The sequence below is a fragment of the Hyalella azteca genome, unplaced genomic scaffold, assembly GCF_000764305.2.
Source record: "Hyalella azteca isolate HAZT.00-mixed unplaced genomic scaffold, Hazt_2.0.2 contig1779, whole genome shotgun sequence".
Lineage (NCBI taxonomy): Eukaryota > Metazoa > Arthropoda > Malacostraca > Amphipoda > Hyalellidae > Hyalella > Hyalella azteca.
The window spans coordinates 21644-49337 of NW_025932079.1; the positions used below are offsets into that span (position 1 = coordinate 21644).

Genomic DNA, 27694 nt, shown 5'->3' on the forward strand with positions numbered 1-27694 from the left:
ACGACATAACATAACATGGTGATGTCGGCGCTAACGAGTAGGCCTGATGTGGCCTTTCACAGAATTATTTTCTGGACGCACCGGCGTGACCGTAAGTGAGCCGTCCCGAGTCTCATTTTAATAAGAGTGTTGATTTATTTGCATATTAGCAAGAATAGAGAAAATACAAGGTCTATTCGTTTCTATTTCATTTTATAGTCATGCCCCAATTATCGTCATAGGTTTCTGTTGCATATCGTTTCTGATAGGTAAACATTTGACAACAACAAATAATAATAATAGTAATTTCATTGTAACATCTGAAATATCAATGAAAAAACAACTGTTTTATCCCCTCAAATCAGAACATATTTTTTGTATTATAATCTATCTAAATAGTATTTTTTGACCTAAAAAGTTCTAGCGAAGTGTTTCCATCCATACCGGTAGTTAAAATCGGGTTAAGGACATGAATCTTTCAATCTATGATCAATATTCAATGTTTTCCGATTTCAAATGACCAATAATTACAATCGGCAATTTGCCAAGTTTGTCTTATATAATTTAGTTGATTTCAGAAGTGGTCCTGTGTGCCTATAACTATAAGCATTTAACATCCGATACACATCATCTCCCACCAGTCATATATGCACCAGTCAGTAGATATACTAAATATTGGGTCTTCGGCTGCCACATTCACTTCTAGTACCAATCCACAATCCGGATTCCGGTTTGTAGGTCCTCCTGACCGTGTCCTCTGAACTTCTGAAGGAGTCACGGACACGGTTATTATCACTATCTGTCGTAGAACATATGAGAAAGTCCTACATTCGTAAAAAGTAAGTTATTTAGCAATACTGCTTCTGCTATAGTGTAGGTACTTGGCAATTTTGCTAATCTCAAATCAGTCAAATGTGCTAGCTTAATCGGGTTCCGTTATGGAAAGATCGGGTTCCAAAGGCCGGATCCCTTGTGAAGTGTGAATCAAGTCAGTGAAGTCACGAATACGAAAAGTATAAGAATCGGCAACGCCGCAACAGAACAGGCCATGCCGCCATGGGCCTAGCCTATTTCGTCAGTGCCCGACACCCGACAGTGCCGACACAGGCGACACTTCTATTTTATTCTAATTTGCGCAGCAATGATAAGTCTGAAGACGTGCGCCGTGCGGGCCGCGGCAATGATGTGGCCGTGGCGTGGGCCGCGTGGGTACAATACTCAAATTACTCAATAAACGTATAGTTATAGATAATATATATAGAGTCCAACTCAGTCGATTTTTTGTAAAAACCAGAATCTGTCCAAACTGTCACTGTGCCAGCACCAGCCTCACCAGGGCCCTGAGTCACAAGTAAATTAAATAAGCTGAGGTTGTTTTTGGTTACTGCTAAGTTAAGTTCAAGTAAGTTGCTAACTACAGCAATCCCTTGATTAACGCGGTTAATAAATCCTGGAGTTTTACCGTGTAAAGCAAAACCGCGCTATTTAGCGGCGCTAATCAAACTTAAGAATATATGGGAATAATTATAATGAATCCTCAAAAATAGCAAAGGAAAGGAAAATTATGTAGTTTGATAAAAGTGAGCAGTAGATATGGCAGCGATCTTGACCAGTTGAAGGCTAACAAGTAACTAGCCCTTTACGCACTGAATTATGTTTCGAAAATGAAAAAAACAATCTGAATTACATTTCAGATCACGCTCAGTCTTTGTGTTGTACTGGCAGTAGCGGCGCACCTACTCCATCGAACGTCATTCGAACGAGTTCACAACATGTGACGCTACCGTCACACTTGCAGCTAGACTCCAAACATGTAATTACTCTCGGTAGAAGCTTTTATTTTCTGTGTGACGAATTCGTCACACCAGGGCTTAATGGGCTAGAGCACCGGCATGGCGCACTTACCGGCGAACGTTGCCGAACTCGATCATTCAAGTTATGAACGAGACAAGGCGCGGTTAAACCGACTCTGTAGTCAGCACCAGTGCCTGCGGAACGGGACCTTATTTACAGAATTATTGGCTGAAATTCATAAAGTAACAACATTTGGCAAATTTTTCCAAAAGTCATAACAAAAGTAACAACATAGGATCTAATAAGCAAAAAGTAACACTTTTGTTATGAACGTAACACCTCTGGCTAGAGGCGGGAAAATGATAAGTTGTGAAAAAAAGTCGCGCTAATCAAAACTGGCACCGCGTAGATTAAGGGTAGGTCGCAAATTTTTTTTCCGCGTTAATCAAAACCGCGGTATTCAAAACCGTGCTAATCAAGGGATTGCTGTACATTTAAATATTGCATCATTGCATGTCATTGATGTCAACAAATTTTATTTATTATGACTTTATGAGCAGTAACAGTAATGTGCTCAAGTATTTGAACAACTATGGTGACATTTCAATGCCAATGCTGTAGCTAAGTAAGCTAACCATGATTAACTCATTGCCAGTTGCCACAACACTTAAACTGCCGGCCTTCAATTGATTTCAATTGATTTCAAACCATCTATTTTCTCAATATAATTGTTTGCCATTATGATGTTTTGTTCTACTACATACACTTTTTTACATACCTACATTGACTGATTGAGATAAAAATGAAAGTCACGGAACTATTGGAACATATCTACCTTAGTAACCTTACCTTCTAACTTCTAAGTTCTATCTAAGCTGCAATTAGAGCTTTCTCTCCATTTTAGGAAATTTGGACTTTTGGAGCAGCAAGATTCCTGCTTGGAGCAGCAAGATTCCTTGAGGCCAAGGGTGTCAGTCATATTTTAAAATTTTTGAAAAAATGGCAATTCATAGATTCAAGATTTCAGTATCAAGTTGGAAATTTTTTGATTAATACATTTATCTATAAAATTCCTGTTTAAGAATTTATGCTAAAAATTTTCTCTACTGCAGGTGATTATCAACACTTTGAAGTGCGACAATTCTTAAGTGATGACTGACACCAAGATGAGTAGTAGCACAAACAGCCCTCTCCACCGCTTCTCTGGCTCCTATGACAGTTTCTACACAGATGCTGCTACTGCTGCTGCAGCCATCAATCAAGATGATATTAATGGCAGGATGAAAGTTCCTAAGAGAATCAGGCTAACAGGTAGAGCATGCAATTTGTAAGAATGATAATGATAAATTTAGGTAGAATGATGAATCTAAACTAATATGTGGCCTATCACGACCATGTTACTCAAAGTTTTCTTGTGGTGACTATTTAGTTAGTTTTCTCCATTTGACCATAAATTGTCTGCTAAATTCCATGCATTAAACACTGAAATGGCAATGACCTAATGCACATTTATTGGGATGAAAAATATTCCCAAAACTGGCACATTGGTATTAAAGTCCCTAGGTACCTATGAACTGCTGCAATTAATTCCTCATCTTAAACTCTAATGGATTTGCAATTGCAGTCATCTAATTTCATTTATCAATATTTAATATACCGGTAGCTGGTTATTTATTGAATCAGATGCCATAATAATAGAATGTTCATTGTTAATGCTGAGAAGTCAGTTCCTTGAATTTGGTACAATGGGAATACCTATGTACTTTAATTCATGTTTAAATGAAGAAGGAAAACACACTGATTTGACTTTTTAGTGAATATAGGTACGGTACGGTAGGTAATAAGAGTTACCATGATCAAAAAAGGTTACTTGAACTTGACAGGCTTTTGAATTATTATTGTCTTTGAAGCATTATTTTGAGAAGTTTCCAGTTTTATGGTTCACCAGTACTGTTTGACTGTAGTGCCTAAGAACAATTGTCATGTTTCATGATGTTTGTCTTAAGAACAGTTTATTTGTTAATGCAACACCAGAATATTAGATTTGTAAGCTCAATATCATTTGACCCCTTCCTACTACAACAGACATGATTAAATCACTTGTTTTTGTGATGACTGAGGATTTCCCAAAATATTCTGGCACAAACATTTTCCTAGAATTATAAAGAAATTAGGTGAATTTTTTTGTTTACCGGTACTGTCAGTTCATTTGATATCTCTTAAGCTAAATTTTGTCCAGTTTATGCTAAAAGATCACCGGACAGAAGCTAATGAATTAAATTTTTTTAACAGAGCTAAAACAATTTAAAAGATTATAATTTTTATGCATTTTCATCAAAATTTGTCAAATTGTCTTCATTTTCTCAAGGGCATCAATCTATTTTTATATTGTAGCATATGTGATGAGTTGAATATTCTCTTTATCCCCCAAATGGTATCCATGGTTTCCATCGTGCAAAGAATCCATGCCTTCTATTTCATATGTTCTCATAAATATTCCCATTTAAATATCTCTCTGCAGAATAAGTATTATTTTGAAAACCATCATTTGCATTTGTTCCAGGAGAACATGACGACTCTCCATCAGTTAACTGGGAAAATTACAACAAAGCCATACCAGAGAAGCTGGCCATGAGTGTGCCTGAAAGAATCATGGTTGCAGGTAATTTGCTTCAGTATTATTTTAACATAGAATTAATTTTTAACTTTTATGTCTTGAAATTTTTAAATTGAAATAAATAGAATTTGGATGTTGGGATTGTTAATTATGGTGGTGTAATTCTTACTCAAGGTTAATTTTCATCAGTGCTAGTTTGCAAAGTTTTTTTTAATGGATTAGAAAACATTTGAAAATTTTCAATTAGAAATTGTATTACAAGCCTACTTTTTGCCTTCTGAAATATAACTGTTATCAAATTCATTTTTGATCTAATTTTTTTGTGATTCCAAACAATTCTATAATATGATTACTCCTGAATTTTTTTTGTAACTGATGAACATAACCATCTATGGTCAAGATATTTTGTCTGCACTGCCGCACATTTTCAATTGCTCTTTCATTAATTCTGGAATGTGGTAGGGGAGGAGACTGTTATTGGCATGACATTTTGGGCAGTAATTTTTCTAATCAAACGTGATCAGCTGCTCTAAAAAAATTTAATTGCAGATTAGATAATATCAGGGTTGGCAATGATTAAATCAAAATGATTAAATCATGTGATTAAATCACTTGATTTTTTTATAAAAAAATCATGATTTTTTTTATTTTTTCGATTTTTATATTTTTTCATATATTTAAATATATTGAGTGGCAGTCTTTAATTTATATTGAGGTATTGTTATTCATGGTTTAGTATAAATGTACTATGAATGACAAATTGGTATATAAACTTGTTGCCTTTAGTGTGTATTAGGTTCCAATAAATTGTTTTTGGTACAGAGGCATCAAGTGTGAAATACATTGTACGTAGCTAGCAGCTTAGCTAATTCTTATAAGGCTATAAGTAGTCTTTAACAATTTGACTATTTGTTATATATTGATTATAATATACAATTTAAATGTGTTAGCTAGCTCATACAGGGTGGGGTAGAACTGATTGAACAGTTTTGAGGTGAAATAAAAGAGTAATGGAGGTACATAAAGAAGAAAGTTTATATTCCTCAAGATTAGCATAACATACCATTTAAAATACTTATGTTTTGAAAACAATATCAGGAAGATGGGGTTTGTTAGCTGCATCACACTGTTTGAGTCATTCTCGGAAGTTTCCTACAGCACGTTCACGCATATGGCGAGGATGGCCATAACCTCAGCTGCAATAATCCGTTCTCTTAGCTGTGGTAGGGTGTGAGGGCGACTTCTTAACCCCTTTCTTGTAGATGTCCCCAAAGCAAGAAATCACAAATGCTCAAATCAGGTGACCTCGCAGGCCCCTGTAAATCACCCCTCAGAGTCCGGGAACATGTGTTTCAAAACATTGAGTAACATTCTGGCTGTGTGAGCTGTAGCCCCATCCTGCTGGAACCACACGTCTCCCAATGCTTCATTTTCAACAATGTTTTCCATCATGGGCTGCAAGAAATTTTGCAACATTGCAGCATAGCGATCGGAATTCACTGTTACGGTTACTCCCTACTCTGAGAATGACTCCAACAATGTGTTGCAGCTAACGGCCCCCATCTTCCAGATATTGTTTTCAAAACATAAGTATTCTAAATGATATGTTATGCTAACCTCAAGGAAAATAAACTTTCTTCTCCATGTACCTCTATTACTCTTTTATTTCGCCACAAAACTGCTCAATCCGTTCTGCCCTACCCTGTATATTGAGAGGTTGAGATTGTATTGACCTTTTAGGCAATTAGAAAGATTTTCCACCCTAACACAAGTATTCTAATTAAAATATTTAATTTCAATCTTTAAATATGTGAATTTGAAACTAAAAACAAAACAATTGCAATTATAAGACTATATATAAAATAATTAAATGCAGTGAATGGACATAAAATATTTGAATTGTGCACATGTTTATTTCAAGCAGTATCAGATTTTCTTATAACTTAAGTCTCATTTCAAGTCGTATGAGGTTTGTTTGGTTATCGTTCAGTTTATGTTTAGTATTGGTTTATTGGTCTGAATTAAATGGGAACAGTGCAGTCAGTCACTCAGTCACTACTAGTCGGTGTGTATAGAAGGCAGAGTCTGGTAGATTTATAGGACATAAAACTAGTAGATCTATTGATAGTGCTGTGCACTGTGCTATCAGCTACCTATATCTGTTATGTGACTCTTCAATGTTTAGAAGATCTGCATTCCTGAAGTGTTTTTGTATATTAAAGCCAATTAAAAGGTCAATATTTAGCTCATTACCTTGCTCCATACAAACTTTACCAAGCTAATGAATAGACTTATCAATAATTGTTTACCCAAAAATCCCTAAGTGGTAAACACCACCTTTGCCTGTTGGCCATTATTGAAGGCAATAAGTGCCCTTTTTAGCCATCCATTATGATCCATATACTGTTATTGTTAGTAGGCTAATTGCAACATAAAAAATAATACTTCAAAAAGATAAAAAAGTTGAAAAAAATCAAATAAATACAAAAAATCATGAAAAAATCAAACAAATCATTGATTTTTGATTTTTTTTTTAAATAAAAAAATCACCAACCCTGGATAATATAATATACCGTAATTTCTGTATAATATAGAAAAATATGATGTGTAGGTATGAGTTTTCTTACTTGTGTGTTGTCATATTTTATATAGGATATTTCTGTTTCTGCTTGCTTATATGATAATCTGATTTTTTTTTATTAGTACCTATTGCATGCGTTCAAAGCATTGAATTGTTTTATGTATTCCAGGAGGAGAGAATCATATTGGATCACGAGGGGTCCCAAGAGAATTTGAAATAGAGGACAGTATATTGCCCCGCCCTCCTGACCCCACCCTGTACAGAGTGAACACCCCGCCCCGCACCATCACCCTTAACAACTACACACCTGACCAGGTATCTTTACTGCACATTTAACATGCATAGGTACTTCACTGTATATATTTACTTTACAAAAAAAAAAAAATTTTCTAGAGAATGACCATTAGTGATAAATTTCTACCAGTATGGTGGTTTTACAGATTGATGTCAATGTATTTAGCTAAGAAAATTAGGCAAGAACTTGTGAAGTTGACCTATGCTGGTTTACTAAGAAGTTTTGTTTATCCATAATTTTGGCTACTGTTGACATCAATGGTTGGACTCACTGAGAGCATTAACTGAAACATAATTACAACTAGTAGATTGCATAACAAGACTCTAGCCGTTTTCGCAACCTAAGCTGCAAAACTCATCTTCCATAGATAGAGTACAATCTGCTTCACATTTTAGGATATATTTTGTCTGAACTCCAACAAATCCAAATAAATTAATAAATTTCAAATCTGTTAAATTCAAAGCTCTCTTTATATCACTCACAAAGAGGACCATTTGTGTGTTAGTAAAACATGAACAATTGAAGAAATTAACCTCTCTAAAACTACTTGCAAGGCTGGTCTAGGATCAATCAGATAAGTTCAACAAAACTTGAAACTAAAACTAAAAAGCATCATCACTATCAGAAAAATCCCTTGATATCTAGGCAGTAAGACAAGGTAACCACGAATTCCCTTGAGTGACTGAGGCTCAAGATGGCTGGAGCTTTGAACTAGCTCTTCTAAGCCGGGCATGCTGTTCTTTAAAATCAACACACGTGCTGAATTATAGTCTGCTGGTTTCAATTTCTTTATGAAAACAGCATTGCACAGTTAAAGCAATGTTTTTTTAACATACAATTTTGGCAACTTACTAGTAATGGCAAATGCTGCAACTTAGAACGTTCCCAGAATTCGCTTCCTGGAAACTGAATCCTCTTTCCTACCTATGGCTGGAGATTTTATCCATCTACTTTGTTGTAATGAGGATTGAGAAAGCTGAGGGTCATTTGAGTAGTTTTGTAGTTTAGATTTGAGTAGTTTGATTGGAGTACCACTGACCACAGTTGTGGCTCCAACAGAGGTGTCCATCTGTCTGTGTACAAGGAAGAGTAGTATTGCATATTGTTCCTTGTGAACAAGAAATAGTACTATTGCATACTTATTGCTTCTTGTGTATAAGGAAGAGTATTGCATATTGTTCCTTGTGAACAAGAAATAGTACTATTGCATACTTATTGCTTCTTGTGTATAAGGAAGAGTATTGCATATTGCTCCTTCTGAACAAGAAATAGTACTATAGCTTACTTATTGCTTCTTGTGTATAAGGAAGAGTATTGCATATTGCTCCTTGTGAACAAGAAATAGTACTATTGCATACTTATTGCTTCTTGTGTACAAGGAAGAGTATTGCATATTGCTCCTCGTGTACAAGGAAGAGTATTGCATAATGCTCCCATCATTATGACTAAAGAACGTCTACTTGATTTATTTATTAGACATATCGGTACGTAATGTATCCAATTAATGTATTCTAAACATCGTTGCATCTTTTATAGGAAGAGGAGACAACCTCTTCACCTCAGTCTGGCAGTGGCCGTCACTATGCACACACGTACCCGTCGCTGGTGCCAGGTCCCTCCAGCCAGCCTAACCACCACTTCACCTCGCCGCGGTACCAACAAACCAGAGGCTTACAAGAGGACAGTCCCATCAAGAACAGTGGCGCTGCAGGCATTGGTCAGAACTCAAGGGCTTCTTACTGTATTTTGGTAACAATGATCTCAATTGTTGTCACAGAAGTCATCGCTATTTTGAATAGTGTGTGTTCTGGACTAAACTTCTTAACTTGACAAAACTAGATTTTGTGTGTTCAGAACATCTTAACATAACGAAGCTAAATGTATTACTGTGAAGTTAATCATTGATTACGCATCAGTCAGCACAAGAATTTAAGTTTTACAAATTGACCTACCATCAAAAATTTTACAACTGCACATAATCCTTACGTTCGATGATCATACATTCCACACCATGCCTTCAGCCAGGGCTACGACGTCCCATCGTGTCATTTTAGCACGGTTATCGTCGTATTTAATTTAAGTTTCGAATCAATATTTGTACGGCATGTTAGGCTTGGTTCTAAGATGTTGCCTGAGCTGACTTTAGATGCAGGCTAAGCTAAATTATCAAAATTATGTATAGTATACCTATTTTTGTAATAACGTGTATATTGGTTCACGTTTGTATGAGTGAGCCTACAAGTAATCATTCAGGTTATATCCCGCATCACTGTGGAGAACGTTAACCACCTTTCAATGCAAAAATTGGTGACTAAATTCTAAAAAAATTCAATTTTATATTAATACCATTATTATGCTGAGGGAATGAGGTTCAATAATTTCAATGTAGTATATTAGCAAATGATGGTGGTTAAAAAGTCTTATAATATAGAGGGGTTTAAGTTGGTGCTAAGTCAGCCGTGTGCCGCAGGGCCGCTGAGCTCGAGCAGCGCGTCGCCCGTCAGCGGCGTCCACGAAGAGCTCAGTCCTGCAGAGGAGCTGCAGCTGCTGCGTCGTCAGGTCAATACTTCATGGCTTACTCTGAGTTATTTATTGTCTTAATTTGAGTTAGTTACCATCGTATACTTTGAGTTAGATCAACTTAGTTATGGTACCACTGTTGCGAGATTGCTTAAAATTGCATAGTTAGTTACCATAATATACTTCAAGTTAAATCATCTTTATTTATTTTTGTTACCACGGTTGCTGGCTTGCTGAAAATGGCAATTGCAGCCGAAAAACATCTGAAAGCCCTCGATAATATTTTTTCTGTGGTAATACGTCTCATCGACTTTATTGTAAGAATTGTTTTTGTATGTGAAGATAGGTATCTCAGAGCTTATGCTGTACATAGTAATATTGTTTGGATTGATCAAGTTATTCAGAAGTCTTCCGAAAAAAATATCGTATGGTAATCCTTAGTTAACCAGTACTACCCATTCATTTCCCTGAATCGGAAATTATTTTTGCTTTCGCCCACCATGGTTCTTGTGTAATTATCATCAATATTGACTCAAATTGTCCCTCCCTGTTATTGGTGCTGTAGCGTGTCATGTTTGAGCAGGTAGGGCGGCTCAACAGACATCTGTAGTATAACCTTCACCAGCGTTCCCTCCCTGTTATTGGTGCTGTAGCGTGTCATGTTTGAGCAGGTGGGGCGGCTCAACAGACGCCTGATGGCCGTGGAGTTGGACGCGCAGCAGCGCAGCCAGCGGGAAGTTATCCTGTACACCCTGGGCCTGTGCTACTGTCTCGTGCGCTCGGTGCTGTGGCTCAACTCGAAATAAACAACGTACTCGCCGCCATCTATCTAGAGGAATCTTCTCTTATGCTGCCTTGTGAACAAGGGATGTGGACCATGAAAATACTATTCTTTGTTCTTCCTGGTTGTATGGAAGTAATTGTCCTTGTTTCGAGTCAAATCGTTACTTTTTATCTGCTTTGCCTTCAGCTAAATATAGTAGTCTTTTGAACAAATAAAATTGTCATGTGTTTGCATAGAAATTTTTGCACGCTTCTGTTTGAAGTACCTACTTTTAAACGAAGTCTATTAATACTTGGGTGATGGTGTTCTTAGAAATTTTTAAGTTCCAACCCACGTCTCGAAATTACACTTTAATACTCGCATTTATTTGATGTTGTACGAAAAAAAAATTGTAAGGATCTTATTTTGAAATAAGGAAATAATCTCCATATACACTCGGAGAGACTTGCATCCCGTTTCGATGTTATTATCGTGAGAGTGGAACAGCACAACATGAGGATTATGAATTTAATACTCTAGAATTTGCAGGAAACGATTATTTGAGTCTTGGTTTTATGAAGGAATGCCGACGTCATATGCTCACAAGAGCAATTCTAGAGAAAAGTTCCTTTTTTATAGAAAATGTAACTTGTTGTCAGACCCCAGTTCTTCCCTGGGTGTAATGAAGATTGTTCATCAATCAAATAAATAGCAATATAAATATGACTGGAGACGGCCATTAGCTTTCTAACGAGTGCCTCTCCTTTATTCCACCCTTGATCATGTTGAGAATTATCATTATGTCCTATTTCATGTCCACACTTCATATGTTACGGAGTGAAAAACCGTGTGTAATGGCAGGACTGCTTTATAACCGTGCTGTATTTATCCCATAATATTGCAGTGCATAAATAAAATTGTAGGAGCTCTAAGGATAAAGCTCGTCAAAAGTCCTATTGAAGACATTTTAGCTCAGTAGTAGGAACGCTAACTTATTTGCTCCTCTGCTCATTGGTGTTGTTGCATTGACTTCACTCTCGTCATTTAACGTATTCTGGAGGCCTTTCCTGTGCGACTGGTATATTTGATGCTGTAAACGATTTTGTTATGCAAGTCTTGATGCTATTCTTGAATGGCTATTATGCTTCATCTTATATAAATTTATGCACGTGTAAGTAATTCTTTTCAGTGGCTGATTTAGGCCAATTAATCCAGTAAGATAAATGGTCGTAACCAAAAAATCTATCAGAGACATTAATGGAGACCAAATCATGCCTAAATAAATGAAAGCAAGTCCTGACAATTATCCGAAAGCAGAACTAAATCTGATAATGGGACACCTTCCCAGATAAATGATGGTATCTCTTCTGTTTGAAATGTGTGCTGCTCTCACGCGCTGTTAAACGCTTCTATCTAAGGTCTTCGCATCCAGTTGATGAGCCCGTGTTTATCGGTCAGGTTAGATCCTATGGTGGCTTCTTATTCCAACGGCCTTGCTGGCGTGTCCTGTGTCTGGTTCTGGTGCGCCAGTAAATGATCTCCTCACATGACCGGGTGCCTGCATAACATAACACTCCCATATTCTGATCTTGTCATTTGGTTATGAATTAACTAATGTCAATATTATGGTTGTATTGCTGGCAGGTTTTAGTCCTTCAATATGATGTTATATACGTGCATGAGACTGGAGGTTGTGTTATTGTCAGTCTGGTGATATAAACTTTGCCTGTTACTTTCCCAGACTATAAAATTCGATCAATGTACTGCTGATTATATAATCACGACCATATGCTTACTTTATATAGCTTATTGGTGTAGGAGAATAATTTTGGTGTAGTTAGGCAGAAGCTTTTCTCTTATGCAAGTTTGATTGAAAACCAGAGCATGCTTTTTATTAACAATCTTCTTGTTCGTTTTTTCCATGAGTCGAACCAAATTTCTTGCTGGCGTCGGGAGATCGAAAAGCAGGTTTCCGAATGACATTTTAATAGTTTGCAACGTTTCGAAAATACAATTTTCATTATCAAGCTGGTGAAGGTTTTACAACATCTGAAATTGAATTTGAAATGACAGAAGTACTTATCAAAGGTAAAGTGGATACAATACGAAATATTAGCTTAAAAATTACTCCGAAAATAATTTTAGCGTCCGGACGAATCCAGTAGTTTGGAGGTTGATAGCCGGAGACTCGCTCTTGATAATGAGGGCCTCAGCTATCGTCAATCTCGATGGGTCAGGGCACCGCATAACTATGCTGGTGCAGGCTTCCAATGTCGCTCGGGTGATGGTCTCATTGTGAGCCTCCCGCATGTGGTTCTTAGGTCCAATTTCGTATTGTATCCACTTTACCTTTGATATATACTTCTGTCATTTCAAATTCAATTTCAGATGTTGTAAAACCTTCACCAGCTTGATAATGAAAATTGTATTTTCGAAACGTTGCAAACTATTAAAATGTCATTCGGAAACCTGCTTTTCGATCTCCCGACGCCAGCAAGAAATTTGGTTCGACTCATGGAAAAAACGAACAAGAAGATTGTTAATAAAAAGCATGCTCTGGTCTTCAATCAAACTTGCATAAGAGAATAATTTTGTATATGTTTGTTCGCAGTATATGCGCTTATTTGTTTGCAAACCCTCAAAGAATGAGCCAGGATCACCATATTTCTCATGGTACACAACCGATGATGTTGACTCAAGTCTTGAGTCTGTATATCTTCATGTAAATCTATTGCCTAAATATAAGTACGAGCTATAGCTATTAGGAGCATCGGTTTGCTATTGGTCCTGAAGAGCAAACCTTTGCTCATGGTCTTTAAATTAATTACAGCTCACTCAAGTTAGTATTTTAACGCGAGATTTTTATGACTGTTCGCCATATTCCTTTCTTTTCTGTTCATATTTTCTGGCCTGTCTTATGATTCTATTGTCACTTTGTGGTACATTATGTACAACAACAAATTACAATATATTTTAATATCAGAGAAGACATAGCGCCCACCATGTTTCCGTTAAAGTGTTTCAAGTGAACACTTGCCATGTGATTGTATCTAGTCGACAAGTGTGGCATTCTGAGGCTCCAACTCCTCACTGTAACCTATGACGCCTGCAAGTATCATGCAGTGTCAGTAGCTAGGATCATTGTCAGGTTATTCGGTGCAAATTGCTTGTTGTGTTGCGTTCAGTTTCGATTTTTCTCATTTCTGGGTGGCAGAACTGTTTTACCAGGCCTTATTGTGGTTGTTTGTGTCAAAGAAATTGTGGTGTTCTAACTAAATTATTAGCTATTCTAGTTTGTTTTACAAGAATATGTATTTTAGGTAATCGTGTTACATCCATTAGATTTCAAGCAGACACTTATAAAATAAATTTACCTACTCTTTATTATACTTGCACTAAAGAAATAATTTTTTTATTAGACAAATGTAGATCTCAGTAAACCAGGACGTGCATCTGGACGTCTTAGGATGATGTCTGCCTCATGGGGCGAGGCGCTCGTCACAGAACATTTTCAAAAGACCTGATCTGTGATGGCCATGCATTTATTTCCCAACTCCTTCAATCCTGGCAAATTAGTCAAGGTCCCTTCAATATTTTCCCGTTCAATTATTCATTTGTAACAGAAATATAAGTGCGGGATGATGGATAGAATTATTCTCTGTGATTGGTAAAGTGTTTTCATTTATCTATTGCGACAATAAATTATTTTTCTTACTGAGGTTTGGTTTGAAATTATTATAGTGAATAATCAGCTACGGTAATTCTGTCATCGACAGTTTCTGGTTCTATAATACAGCTTCATTCAGTTCAGTTTATGTAAATATTTAATCATTGCAAACGTGTTGCGTGTTGCTATTGTTCACTGACTCTTCAAGATTATGAACTGAGAATCCCTGCATCTGAATGATGCAACACTCAGCCAAAATGCGCCAAACAAATTTCGAGTCACAAATGACAATTTTTAAAACTTTCACAGTGCTACTTGTTTTATAAAAAAAAAACCTTGATGATCTCAGCAGAATCGAATATTTTCGATTGCGAATATGCGAAATAGTTTTCTGACTAATTTCAGACTTGTATAGCTTGTCCAATATTGCATTCTTAAGTTTATGTATTGTTGGCGCTGTGTTATAAGCAGCGACTCCCTGCCCTGGCGGTAGCCCTGTGAGGTCGTCTCAACCTTCTAAATTATTAGCACAACTTATTTTATTCGATGCATCTGTATGCCGGAGAGCATTGATATTTGCATCTTTATGCAGTGTATTTGATGCAACTGTACTGCATGCCATCATGTTTTTTATGTATAATTATCATTTTTGCTTCGATCGCAGCTGTATCATTGGGGATTCAATAAAATGTCCAAGTAAGATCAGTTATAGGGTGAAAATGAAACACGTTAAACAAATTATTGGAGAACTGGGACACAGCTTGTCTATGTATATTAATTTGCATAATTATATTATAGTTTGCGTGCATCTTGATCCCAATGGTTGTATTCTTGATCACTTTACCTACTGCGTGAGATTTGAGAGTTCATTATCGTCATGAAACTTGCCACTGCCTGTATGATTTTTTTCCCTAATTTAGCCCAGTCCGCTACGACCTGTTGCATATAACATGTATTTGAGACGACAGTACTTTGTATTTATTGAACCGTTGAGTCTTGTAATGCATCTATCGTGTTAAGTGAATATAGCCAAGTTATCTCATCAGACGCTTCTTAACCTTTGTCTTCTCTGTGTTTGATTTTACGTGATGAACTTATAAATATGATCATTATTACTTTGAAACCCTATAATAAAAGATGAGTTGTACTGGTCATTCTTAACGGGTGCGAGAACCAGTAAAGTCTGAAAATATTATTGCAAAATATTTATTATTGTATTACAATTTTGATGATCTTGTGGATTGGCAACATTGAGCTAATATTGTTCGTCATTGTAGTCCAACCAAACCTTGCTTTAAATGAGAACTAATTTGCAACATCCCTTTCTAATACATTTCAATTATTTTATTTACCGGTAGCTGGATATGTTGCAAACTCCATCGTAAATCACTCCCAGTTGCGATGACCAATGTATTAATCGTCACGACTATGCATTAATTAATCAATTATTGTCAATTTATTTATGTATTATTTCCGCAATTATTATTATTAATTATTAATTTGTAATTTGATAATTATTTCCGCAAGGGGCGTGGACTACAGGGTCCACGCTGGGGCTTGGCGACCCCCCGGCCTCCTGCCTTGTGATGTGCGCTCCTCCAGATGCTCTCGACTCTCAGGACGCGCGTCTTTAGGTGCGGTGCCTATACACGAGCAAAGTAGTGGCGGCCAGTGCAAATTTAGGTGCTTATACACGAGCAAAGTAGTGGCGGCCAGTGTGAATTTAGGTGCTTATACACGAGCAAAGTAGTGGCGGCCAGCGCAAATTTCAAATAATAACTGCCAATATTTACCGTGCTATTGGCCTTGTATAAAGGCGCTACTAGCCACTATTCCCGCCGTTTACAAATACCTTCAGCTGCATCATCTGAATAATGTCCAGTGAGCAGGAAAACGCTACGTTAGTTGCCAACTCCGTAGATTAGCGGGAATGATCATTGATTACAGTCAATCCAGAGATCTCTAGGCATAATTGATAGTTATTGAACCGATTCCGAAAAGAAGAATATAAGTGAACTGTAATATATTAGTTATATAAAGTTCGACACCATGGCGATGCTGAAGCCAGCTGCCCTCACTCAACTGCTCAACGAAGCGAACACCGGCGGCGTCTATGGAGCGCTGTGAGTACTTGAGCTTTTAGGACGTCTTGTCTGCTGGGCAGGAGGCCGTTTATTGATTTCTTATAAGGGCAGCACTAAAGTCTATGCTAATGCACCGTCCTCGACAGCTATCAACGACACTGAGAAATGAACTGAGCTTCCCTAGACTAACATGTTTCATCTCGCAGTTGTGGTGCAATGAATATTGCTTGTGTGTTCAATACATCAACAATCATATGTTGTAGAGATCGCCTGTCAGTTGACCATTTAGTTGTTTATAAATGTAATCCTTAAGATCATAACTTATATCAGATATCAACATCTCTTTCATTGGTGTCGTTTGATTTAGATGAATAACTTATTTGTACTAACCTCAGACTACTGAACATGGATGGAGCTCTGCTGGCATTCAGCGGCCCCGCCGACCGCGACGCGCGCGTCACGGCCGCGATCTCGAGCAACATTTGGGCGGCGTACAGCAAACTCGGGGCTACCGGCCGCGCACAGTCGCCTCTTGCCCCCGCCACGCCTGAACAGCGACTGTTGACCGTCCTGCTCGACTGCCAGGTGACTAACTCACGTCCTGCTAGACTGCCAGGTGACTAACTCACGTCCTGCTCGACTGCCAGGTGACTAACTCACGTCCTGCTAGACTGCCAGGTGACTAACTCACGTCCTGCTAGACTGCCAGGTGACTAACTCACGTCCTGCTAGACNAGCCAATCACCACCGCCAGCGGCTGATGAGCGGCCAATCACCACCGCCAGCGGCTGATGGGCAGCCAATCACCACCGCCAGCGGCTGATGTGCAGCCAATCACCACCGCCAGCGGCTGATGGGCAGCCAATCACCACCGCCAGCGGCTGATGTGCAGCCAATCACCACCGCCAGCGGCTGATGGGCAGCCAATCACCACCGCCAGCGGCTGATGTGCAGCCAATCACCACCGCCAGCGGCTGATGAGCAGCCAATCACCACCGCCAGCGGCTGATGGGCAGCCAATCACCACCGCCAGCGGCTGATGAGCGGCCAATCACCACCGCCTGCGGCTGATGGGCAGCCAATCATCACCGCCAGCGGCTGATGGGCAGACAGTCACCAACAGACAAGGCAGACAGTCCTGTGATTGACAGCCAATCACCGCTGTATTAGCCAGTAATCGTATTTTCTGGATAAGATGATGTACGGCCGTGTGTGAACCGACAGTAAATATTCCGGCGTAAGAACTACTGGACGCGAGTGAATGATGCGTGTGTTAGTCGATAATTATTAATTTTCCTAATGTGAGAATCGTTGCTAGTAGATGATGTGATATATATTTTTAATAAACTTTATATTATATTTATCGCTTTTATTACACGTGTCGATGAGATTAATTGGACATTTGGTCTTTATTTGTCTCGGTTAAATGTACGGGTCACTTCATTCTTAGTTAATTAAATCTGTGTAAAGTAATTAATACGTTTGATTAACATTGATGTTCAATTAACTGCACAGGTTTAAACAAGGATTAATGATGCGATTTCGTCACGGGTGTATTGCTAACTGAAGCGACAGATTGAGGTCCCTTGAGAAGGCAATCTAACGGTAAAGCGTGCGATAGTGATCCATTGATAACTCAGCCAATTTCCAATCGATCTCGGAAAAATAACTTTATTTCTAAATGCGCCATGTGTGTTGGCACAATTTATCTGCCACGATTTTTGCTGAGACGGCAATGCAGCTAATGGACAGGTAGTTTATTTATATGGATGTGCGCAAACAAGAATCAATCAAGACCAGGTGTTGAGAGAATTATGTGAATTATATATAAATATTTAATGAATTTTTTTACATATTTTGTTCCAATTCAAATGATAAATTCCTTTTCAATGAAAACAAGTTAAAACGATTAAATAAAAGAATTGAAATACTTATTCGCGCTCGAATTGATTATTAAGTAAACCATGTAGAATTGTTACTCCCTATGATAACATTATGGAAAACCAATGCTGTTGTGATGAAATTTCGGAAGGAGAAGTAAGAAAATTTTGAGGAATTTAAATTGAAATTGAAGTTCGGTTTTCAACATTATGATCAGTTTATCTCTGACAATTTGAACGATCTGAGTCACTATCTAAGTTTGAAGCGAGCATTTTCTCTTCCTGTCTGGCTCGTACGCAAGTGCAAGGTTCATGTCATTTATTAATTCCTCTCTCAGTTTGTTTACATAGCGTATGTGCATGATTGTCTTGTTGGAATTGTTCAAATAGCTACGCGTACCTAGTTTCAGTTATTTTTTATATATTTAATATAATTTCCTCTTCCGGTGTATGTTATAGAACTATGTCAAAAATATAATATGTTGTTATAGAAGCCTGTTTTATTAGCTCAGATGACTGCAATGTAATAGGCCAAAGATTCAAAACAAGTTCGACAGAAGATTTAGGTACCTTGTACCTACCCTTGGCGACGTGTAATTATACAGCTAATAACAAGCCTAATGATAGGTTTTTAATTTGAGCATCAAGTGAAAAAAACTGTAAATTTTATACTGGTTATCTCGTCTCTCCCAGCCACACGGCACACTGTAAAAATCAAAATGTAAGTACTAAACTCTAAAGTACATGACAAATGACTAGGCTATGACTATAGTTATTCAGTTTTAAAAAGAAGAAAAATTCAGCAAAATCTTGTGGCTCCAAATTTGATTTCATTTGATAAGCTAAATTTTTTGCCACAGTTGAGCTTTTTTTAGCAATTATATTTAAAAATTCATATGACTACTAGAAATCCAGAATCCTGTTGCTCCTGAGTCCTGAGTCCTGAATCCCAATTTCCAGTGTGACAATTGACAAGTTTGGCAATCAAAAATATCTAGGCCTACTTCTTTCTGAAATTTGTGGCTGAAAAATGGCATATTTTAAAACAATTTTTAATCTCTTTTTCTGATCAGTTTGTCAGGTCATTATGTCATTTACCTAATTTTCTTTTTTAATCATTCAGCAGAAAGTTCTTCTAGAAATAATATTTTATAATGAAAGAAAGATTATGATAAATCAAAAATGAAATGGTAAACGCACTATATTCCGACACAGACACTGTGGGTAATTTCAACACCCCTCAACTTTTTCCTTTATAGGGTAAACGCAGTATATTCCGTCACATTAAGGACGCATCAAGAAATGAAAAACTATAAAAAAATAACGGTATTATTGCAGATTAACTACATCCAAAAAAAAGGGTGTTTTTTTTTTAATTATGTTTTTTGGGGTGTAGATTACGAATCTGAAATCCATTTTTGGCGGTCGGCATCGGAAAACCGATTTTTTTCCGACCCAATAATCGCGCTAAAAATGCCTAAAATCTGCGAAATCGGCGAAAAATCGGAAAACATTTTTGAACTAAATCAATCTGGGAATGACTGTAAACCTATGTAAAACCCTAAAATCGCGCTAGGTTAGGTTAGGTTAGGTTAGGTTACGATATAGGCTGCTATTCCGCACCACCCAGGAGGTTTACACGTAGCGCACGACATCTTGAATGAAACTTACCCGTTGCACTGCAACGGGTAAAGAAGACGAAAATGTTACCCGTTGCACTGCAACGGGTAACATTTTCGTCTTCTTTGTCCATAAATCTGGAGATACATTGCCACATCGAGAGATCACAACCTAACAGTAAGTCGCGAAAAAAATCGGTTTTCCGATGCCGACCGCCAAAAATGGATTTCAGATTCGTAATCTACACCCCAAAAAACATATAATTCAAAAAAAAAACACCCTTTTTTTGGATGTAGTTAATCTGCAATAATACCAAAATAACTGTATGCGTTACTCAAGTTCTGTTTGCTTTATGTGACTCTCAAAACACCGCACTACGCGTCGGCAACGACGAAACGTCACAAAATGTTGCCATATTTATTTAAAAGCCTTTAGAATGCAAACCTACCAAATCCCTATATTCCATCACTGTGTGGAAATTTCCCCGTATTTTGCATCTCATGGATGATGTTCAAATTTTAAGATAATGTACGATGATCAATGCATTAATGCTCCTTGATCCGGGTGGAGTGTGTGTGGCTATATTTGGCACGTGGTGAGGCGTATTCCGTCCATGCTTCAAATTCTACTGGTACATTATGCCGTCATCCACGTGTTTGAATTCTGTTCGCTGTGTGAGCTGTATTGGAATACAACAAGGCTTTGAATTAGAACACTAATGAATATTGAACAATACTTAATTACGCTTTTAATTAACAACTATTAAGCCTCGATTGGAAATTTAAGGTAGTGATCAGGAGTACTGCATTTCAAAATTCTCACGGAATTGCACCGAACCGCCATTGTACAGATTTTGTAAGAGATCTTGAACATTCTCAAGGAATTGCTATGTTTTCACGATTCATCATTTACACGACTAACATCGTCTAAAAAGATTACTCATTACGTTGCCTTAATCCTAGAGCGTAGAAAATAAACACCTAAATTGTTTTAGTGCACTGAATTACTGCATCCATTGCACCTTCTTTCACTCCACAGATGATGATTCACTGCACGCTAACAGTTCCGTCTCCTACGATGCGGACGTGAGCAGCTACTTTATATAATGTAGTAGCTACTCTAATAATATAATGTTTCTTACTAAAAACTTATTCAAGAACCTATGTTTTTTAAGAAACAAAGGTACACATTTTAATCATACAATAATAAAGACGAAAATCATTAATCAACTGCAAATTAGTTTATCATACATGTGATGTATTATTATACAGTATTTTTTACGGCATACAGCATGAGTAACCATTGATGGTTTGAAAAATAAGGATTACATATTAATATAGGCAAAAAGTATCACAATGTATTTGGTTATGTTGAAAACACAACATAATGGAATGTTGCCAACAGCATTGCTCATTATCATCTCAAACAAATTTACGTCCGGACTCGCGGCTGGCGTCTCATTACCTGCAGGGGGAGAGATCTGCAGAGTCAAACGTTTTGAAAGACCTGAATGAGAGATGATTAGTTTCTGTGCTTCTGGAATCAATGATTTTCAGTGCGTTATTAGTTCATATTAAAACTTGATTTTTCTTATTTACTTGGCATACAGTTGAACTTATTTGCAGTTCATTTTCATTATTCAATTACACCGTTCTAATAAATCAAATAACTGATAAGATTTCAAAAATGTTTTCTAATGATATTGTGTTTTCTAATAGCATAAAATGGCACTTTATTAGCATAATTTCCTCATAAATATTCAATCAGAACATTAATTTAAACATTTTTTTCCAGAAAATTGGCACATATATACATGTTGTTCTCATCATTGATATGTTTCGTAAACTTTGTTTATAAATGGTACAATATTACTTAAACAGCTATGCTGTCATACTGGATCATGCCATTCCTGATGCTTGCAAATTTCGATGTGCATGAATATTTGGGGACAAGTGTTATAGGTAGTCTAGAGAATGCCGAAACCAATATACTATAAGCTATAATATAGTTTTGTTCAAAAGATATAAATAATAATGAAATGCGTGCAAATTGGCGGTCGGATTTTAAACTTGTTCAGGCATCTATTGATGTTTCTTCATTCGATAATAAAGGCTCTAATAAAAATCATGAGATAAAGACAGGCTGACTGAAGTGTCCGATCAACATAATGAGAACAACATTTAAAAGCTATATAATTTCAGCATTCAAATTGTCTGAAACATCACCCACGGATCACGCAAACAAATACTCACGTTTTAATGTTTAAATGTACGTCCATACTGAGTTTTGGATAGAGAAACTTCTTACTGTTATTGTTGATTATAGCTATTCAAATATTCTATGCATTTTTAAATGATTTGTTATGTAAAATATGCACAAAACAATTTCCACAAATTAATATGATTACATATTACGACTGGGACAAATTACCAACGCATGTAGACATAAGGTAGATATTGCATTCAACTGGTTGAGCGCAACTTTTAGCAACAAGTTATAAAAATTATTTTCATTGTAAAATATGATCAAGTCAATAAGTGTTATGTTGGGCACTTCACAGGAAGCATCTCCGGCAAAGCAACGACAGTTACGAAACTCAAGAAAATAAAAAATGATGAACAAACTTATATTTTCTTCCATGTTCAGGAGAACTTAAATGATCTACCAAAATGTAGGCAGAAAACAAAACAATATGCTCGGCAAAAAAAATGATCGAGTTTTTCTTAACCAAAGCCGCAGCTACGTTTCTTATCGTTAGGCTGCTTCAACTAGGGTCACAGTAGGGTGGCCCAGTGGTTAAAATTCTAGTACCAAAATTGGAGCAGTGAGGTGCGGGTTTGATCCCAGATACCTGTGCGCCAGCTTCTGATAAGAATTGGCGAGGAGGCCAGGCGGTTAAGCACAGCAGAATTGTAGCAGTGAGTTGCGTGTTCAAGACCGCAGCAAACTGTGGATATTCTGCGATGTTAAGAATCGACGACAGGCCTACGGCCTAATAAACGTTGAGACTGCTATTTCTATTGTTATTAGATGCCTTCACCTTCCACTGCTGCCATTTTAACAGAACATATTATATTAGCAAAATTGAAGCAGTGAGTTGGGTGTTTGAGACCTGCAACAAGCTATGAATATTTTTGCGGTGCTAAGAATTGGCAACATGTCTGACATTCCAATGAACGCTGACACCGATATACATCTTTTACATTAATTCATATATCTTTAATGCTTTTACATCTCGGTGTTATAAATTCGACATTCGGTACATCACTCTAATGTTGGTTTGTCTTGTGCATATTTCTAATGCTAAAGTTATCTTTGTTTAGAGAATAGAGCCAAGAACCCATCCCTGCTTGTAACAATTGTGACAGAAATGACCTGGAAAACTGCTTGCTAATATACGATGCTATAGCACCTTACGGACCAGGCAATAAGTCCAGCAGCTATCTCAATCAATCGTCAGCTATGAAAAAATTGGGTTCAAACACACAGTGTGTGTGCAGGGCTGAAATAAGATGAATCAATCACTTATTCAATGTAAATCACAACTCTGCAATCCACATCAACACTTTCACCTTGTGACTGTACCTTGTGAATCAAGTCACGAAAAGTACAAGAATCTGCAACAGGACATGGGCCTATTTCTTCAGTGCCGACACTTTTATTCTCTATGACATTTCCCGAAGAATCCCTCAGAAAGAATCAGCCAGATGCGATGAACTAATCTAAATATTGCAATGAAAGTCTACAGCCCTAAAAAAGTGATAAGCATTAACAACAAAAATTGAATTGAGCATGAATTTAAATTGAAATTTTCTAGCTGGTTTAACCTACTAATGGTGTAGTTCAGTCATTATTGCGTTAAATGGTTGTGAATAAGATTGATATAACAACGCCCCACACTCTGTAAATCACGAGTTTATCAATCAGAACAATATTTCTAAGTGACTAGCAGGATCATGCAATTCATGATCACTCTATTGACTAGAATTAGAAGTCACACTGTAGTTTTAGAATTAAATTTTATCCAAGTATATTCAATCATTCGAAACTGGATTAAATACATCGGAAAATCCAGGTTTTTTATATAAATTTTATTAGGTACTTACATAAAATATCAATTTTTCCTTGATGAAAATGACACAATTGACAACATTGGACAAAGTAAATTTTACTTGTCTGATGCAATTCAGTGATTGTAAAGTGGGCTACAGAGGTAATCCCGGCACGGAGAATTCAACTAGTTTAGCGCTACCCATTCATTCAGTTTGTGACCAATATTGATAAAGGTAAATAAGCCTATAGCGCTAATGCCGGTAGCGCCGTGGTAAGGATTTTTTCATTTTTACCACCGCTTGCTTTCAATTAAAATGGTAACATGGGATATTTCAACCACTTCATTAAATGTCATTTCCTCAATTCGTGACAAATATATAATTTTGTAATTAAATAAGCAAATTCTAATGAACATTGCACTGTGACAAGAATTTTTTTTTGCATTTTCACAACCTCCCGTTTTCAACTAAAATGGTAAAACAGGTAGAACCAATACTAACCCTACCTGAATGCAGACGTAAACCTGAAGTAATGTGTTAAAAATGTCCCAATTCTTCATTTAATTTCATAATTATTGATCAAGAATTGAGGGAATTTGGTGCACCTAAATGGTTGAATTCACCCATTTTATTATTAATTTAAAACCTGAGAAGGCAAGAGTGGGAAAAAATTTTTGCACCGGCACAATGAGCTGTGAAATGTGCATATTTAATTTAATAAGTATTTGATATGAATTAAAGAAATGGGGCATGCCAAAGTGGTTGAATTAACTTGTTTCATCATTTTAATAAAAAATGAAAGGAGATAAATATGCGGAAAAAATCTCCACTACAGCCCCGTGAGCATTGGAATATGTGGATTTAATTCATGTTTATTTGTTACAAATTTTATGTACGGGGTGTTCCGAAGCAGTCACGCCGGTGTGGCCCACGCTAACGCAGTAATGCTCACGCACATCTGTCGACTCGAATATGTTCTAAAATTAATGGAAACATTAGTGAAACGCTTAATTTGTTAGCAATCACCCATAGAAGTGCTTGAAATAGCGGAATTTGTTGTCATTTTCATAACAGTGTCCGAAGGAACACAAAAGATAAAAAATAAATATAAGCCTAATGCGGCATTTAATGACGTCCACATAAGTGAATTTCTTGCCAAAAATAGATGCCTTGAGTATTCGCCATCTTGTTGAGAAAAAAAAATAGATAACTAGTTGAAACATTTGCATGTAACACTGTAGTTTGCATGTAAAGACTCCAATAAAATGATTGAAATTATAATATATTTATCGTCAATGACACAGCCACATCAGTCACCGTTAAGCAGTTACAGCACTTGACTCGCCGCTCGTCAATATAAGCCATTAAATATTAGTCCGGGCTACGATTTGTAGGGTTCGATTGCCACACAATAACTAAAATGCTTTTTCTATCATGCCAGAAAATTTTGGCTTAGTTTTGTTAACAAAATATATCGTTACTTAATACTTACGAAGGCGGGAGACAAAATGTGTTGTTGCCTGTAATGAAGTTAGTGACATTGAGAGTATGAAGATTGATTGGAAAATCTCATTCAACGTTTTAAGAGATCGTTTGTATACAAGCAAACATTTGCATTTCTCATGGTTAATGCAAGAAAACTGAGATAAAATACACTGCGCAGAATACTGAAAAACTAAGAAATTCATACTGAAGAAGATGGATTAGTCCTTGGTTTTTATGAAGCAATGTTCAAAAATTTAAATAAACTTTGGAAGACACTGTGACTGACAGTCGACATGTGTCACGGTGTCAGCGCAGTAATGAGTTATGTTCTATGTCTGACTTGAGTTGAGAGCCTCACCAAAGTTCCCACTCGTATTCATATTTACTATAGAAACATACATTATATCAAACATACATTATTTAGTTGCAAAGGAATGAAAACCAGTTCAACCCACCATTGGTTATGGTGCTCGAACAATTCAAAGATGTGTTATATCATGAAGGCAACCCCACAACAGTAATACTAATAGAGTACACTGCACACCCACACATTAGCAAGTCAGGATGTCAACTGCAAGGTTGCTGACTTGCTTAGTTGTCTCATTACTCTCGTACTTGGTGTTGGTGAGCATGAATTCATTATCAATTTTGTGCATCCTGCGGAATTAGTGCCAATTTTTCGCAGCCTAGGCCCCCTACGGAATTCATTAACAGGTGGACTAATCCCTCTGATGTCGCGTTTTTTCCACTTAGGTATTAAGCTTTTAATTAAGCAAATTTTAATTTTTGTACACAGCTTGGAACGATCTGTGTGTGTCCAATTCAAGTTGTGACGGAATTAGTTTTCATGTGTCTAAATCCATTTCTCAACTTAATCATCTATTAATTTATTTACCACTTGAAATCAACGAATACAAGTATACTTAAAGGATTCCTAATATATTCACAGATGTATTTAAAAGTCTCAAACCATAATATTCTTCCTATACAAACAGTTATTCACTATTTGGTAGAGCAAGGTCAACTGTCAAATTTGACACATTTTTTGATGATCTCATTGGGTAGCGTGCATTGTCTCTCTTTGGATCTTAATATTTTCCTGCTAGATGGCCAAGACCTAGTGTTTGGCAGTAGTTTGACGCGCAAATGTATGACGTCACCATTTCAACCATCAACGAACGCATGGAACTAAAACAAAGCTTAATATAAAGGAAAAACTAGAGAGGTGACGGAATTACCCACGATGTCGGAATATACCGCGTTTATCCTATTAAGCTTCGTCTTAGTTCCACGCTTGCTTAGATGATTGAAATAGTGATGTCATACTATTGCGCGCAAGATTTCTGCATTCTGCAAAACACTAGGTCTAGCGGAAAATGTTAAGATCCGCAGAGCAAAAGTCCAAGTCAGCTAGTGGAAGCATCGAAACACGTATGAAAGTTGATAGTTGACTTTGCTTTACTAAATAGTGATACACTGTTTGTGTAGAAAGAATATTATGGTTTGAGATTTTTAAATAAGTCTGTGAATATATTAGGAATCCTTTAAGTATACTTATACTTGTATTTGCTGATTTTAAGTGGTAAACAAATTAATAGATGATTGATTTAAGAGATGGTTTTAGACACATAAAAACTAATTCCGACCCAGGGTGTCGGAATTACGGCACACAGGATGTCATATTCTGACACAGGGTGTCAGAATTACAATTACAATTTGAAGCGCTGTTGTAATTAGTCTCAATATGCCTCATTTAGTCACACACAGTGTCGGAATTCAGCGATTTGGTAGATTTGAATTCTAAAGGCTTATAAATAAATATGCAACAGTTTGTGACGTTTCATCATTGTTGGCGCATAGTGTGGTGTTTTGAGAGTGACATAATCCAATCAGAACTCAAGCTGTGCATACGGTGATCTATTTAGAGCCATTTATTCCTTGCTATGTCCTTAAGTAGGTATGTGCACAAAAAAATTTTTTTCCTTTGATCGTAATGAAAATTACACCACTGAAAAGAGAAAAAAATTTAGAAAAATATCATATAAGTATGAGTGAAGTAAGTCGAAAAATGAAAAAGATATGAATTTTTTCCTATTTTCAATATCACCCCAAAAATGGACCAACTTCTCATTCATTTCTCATTCATTGGCTCATAGGAAACCTATCATTTGTAGGTTTCCTATGAGCCAATTTCAAAGTTTTTAGTACCATTGGAAAGCTCATGTTGTAGGCTATCTATTCTAACTAGAATAAAACATTTTGGTTGAGACTTTGACTGCAGGTGGGTGGGGGAAATGGGTGCAACTGCTAGATATGAATGCTATAACTTAACTTAAAGGCAGAATTGGATGGAATAA

At 36.9% G+C, this 27694-nt stretch overlaps 2 protein-coding genes across 2 annotated transcripts; both read left to right on the forward strand.

Annotated features, from left to right (window-relative positions):
* The first annotated feature begins 760 nt into the window (after positions 1-760).
* On the forward strand, positions 761-11304 carry LOC108671680 (transport and Golgi organization protein 11). The gene is made up of 7 exons (XM_018159251.2): positions 761-818; positions 2886-3084; positions 4337-4435; positions 7141-7286; positions 8803-8983; positions 9737-9825; positions 10458-11304. Exons 2-7 carry the CDS (start codon positions 2925-2927, stop codon positions 10590-10592), a joined length of 810 nt encoding a protein of 269 aa, XP_018014740.1. The 5' UTR covers positions 761-818; positions 2886-2924; the 3' UTR covers positions 10593-11304.
* Positions 11305-15976: 4672 nt separating this feature from the next.
* LOC108671681 (ragulator complex protein LAMTOR2 homolog) lies at positions 15977-17023 on the forward strand. The gene is made up of 2 exons (XM_018159252.2): positions 15977-16339; positions 16696-17023. The coding sequence occupies exons 1-2, from the start codon at positions 16266-16268 to the stop codon at positions 16922-16924; spliced, it is 303 nt and encodes a 100-aa protein (XP_018014741.1). The 5' UTR covers positions 15977-16265; the 3' UTR covers positions 16925-17023.
* The last annotated feature ends 10671 nt before the right edge of the window (positions 17024-27694 follow it).

Bases quoted from the DNA above. Each gene is read 5' to 3' on its own strand.
- LOC108671680 (XM_018159251.2), top strand. From the start codon at position 2,925: ATGACTGACACCAAGATGAGTAGTAGCACAAACAGCCCTCTCCACCGC. The intron at 4,436-7,140 runs GTAATTTGCTTC...TATGTATTCCAG, and splicing joins TGAAAGAATCATGGTTGCAG to GAGGAGAGAATCATATTGGA. The intron at 9,826-10,457 runs GTCAATACTTCA...ATGTTTGAGCAG, and splicing joins TGCAGCTGCTGCGTCGTCAG to GTGGGGCGGCTCAACAGACG.
- LOC108671681 (XM_018159252.2), top strand. From the start codon at position 16,266: ATGGCGATGCTGAAGCCAGCTGCCCTCACTCAACTGCTCAACGAAGCG. The intron at 16,340-16,695 runs GTGAGTACTTGA...TACTAACCTCAG, and splicing joins GGCGGCGTCTATGGAGCGCT to ACTACTGAACATGGATGGAG.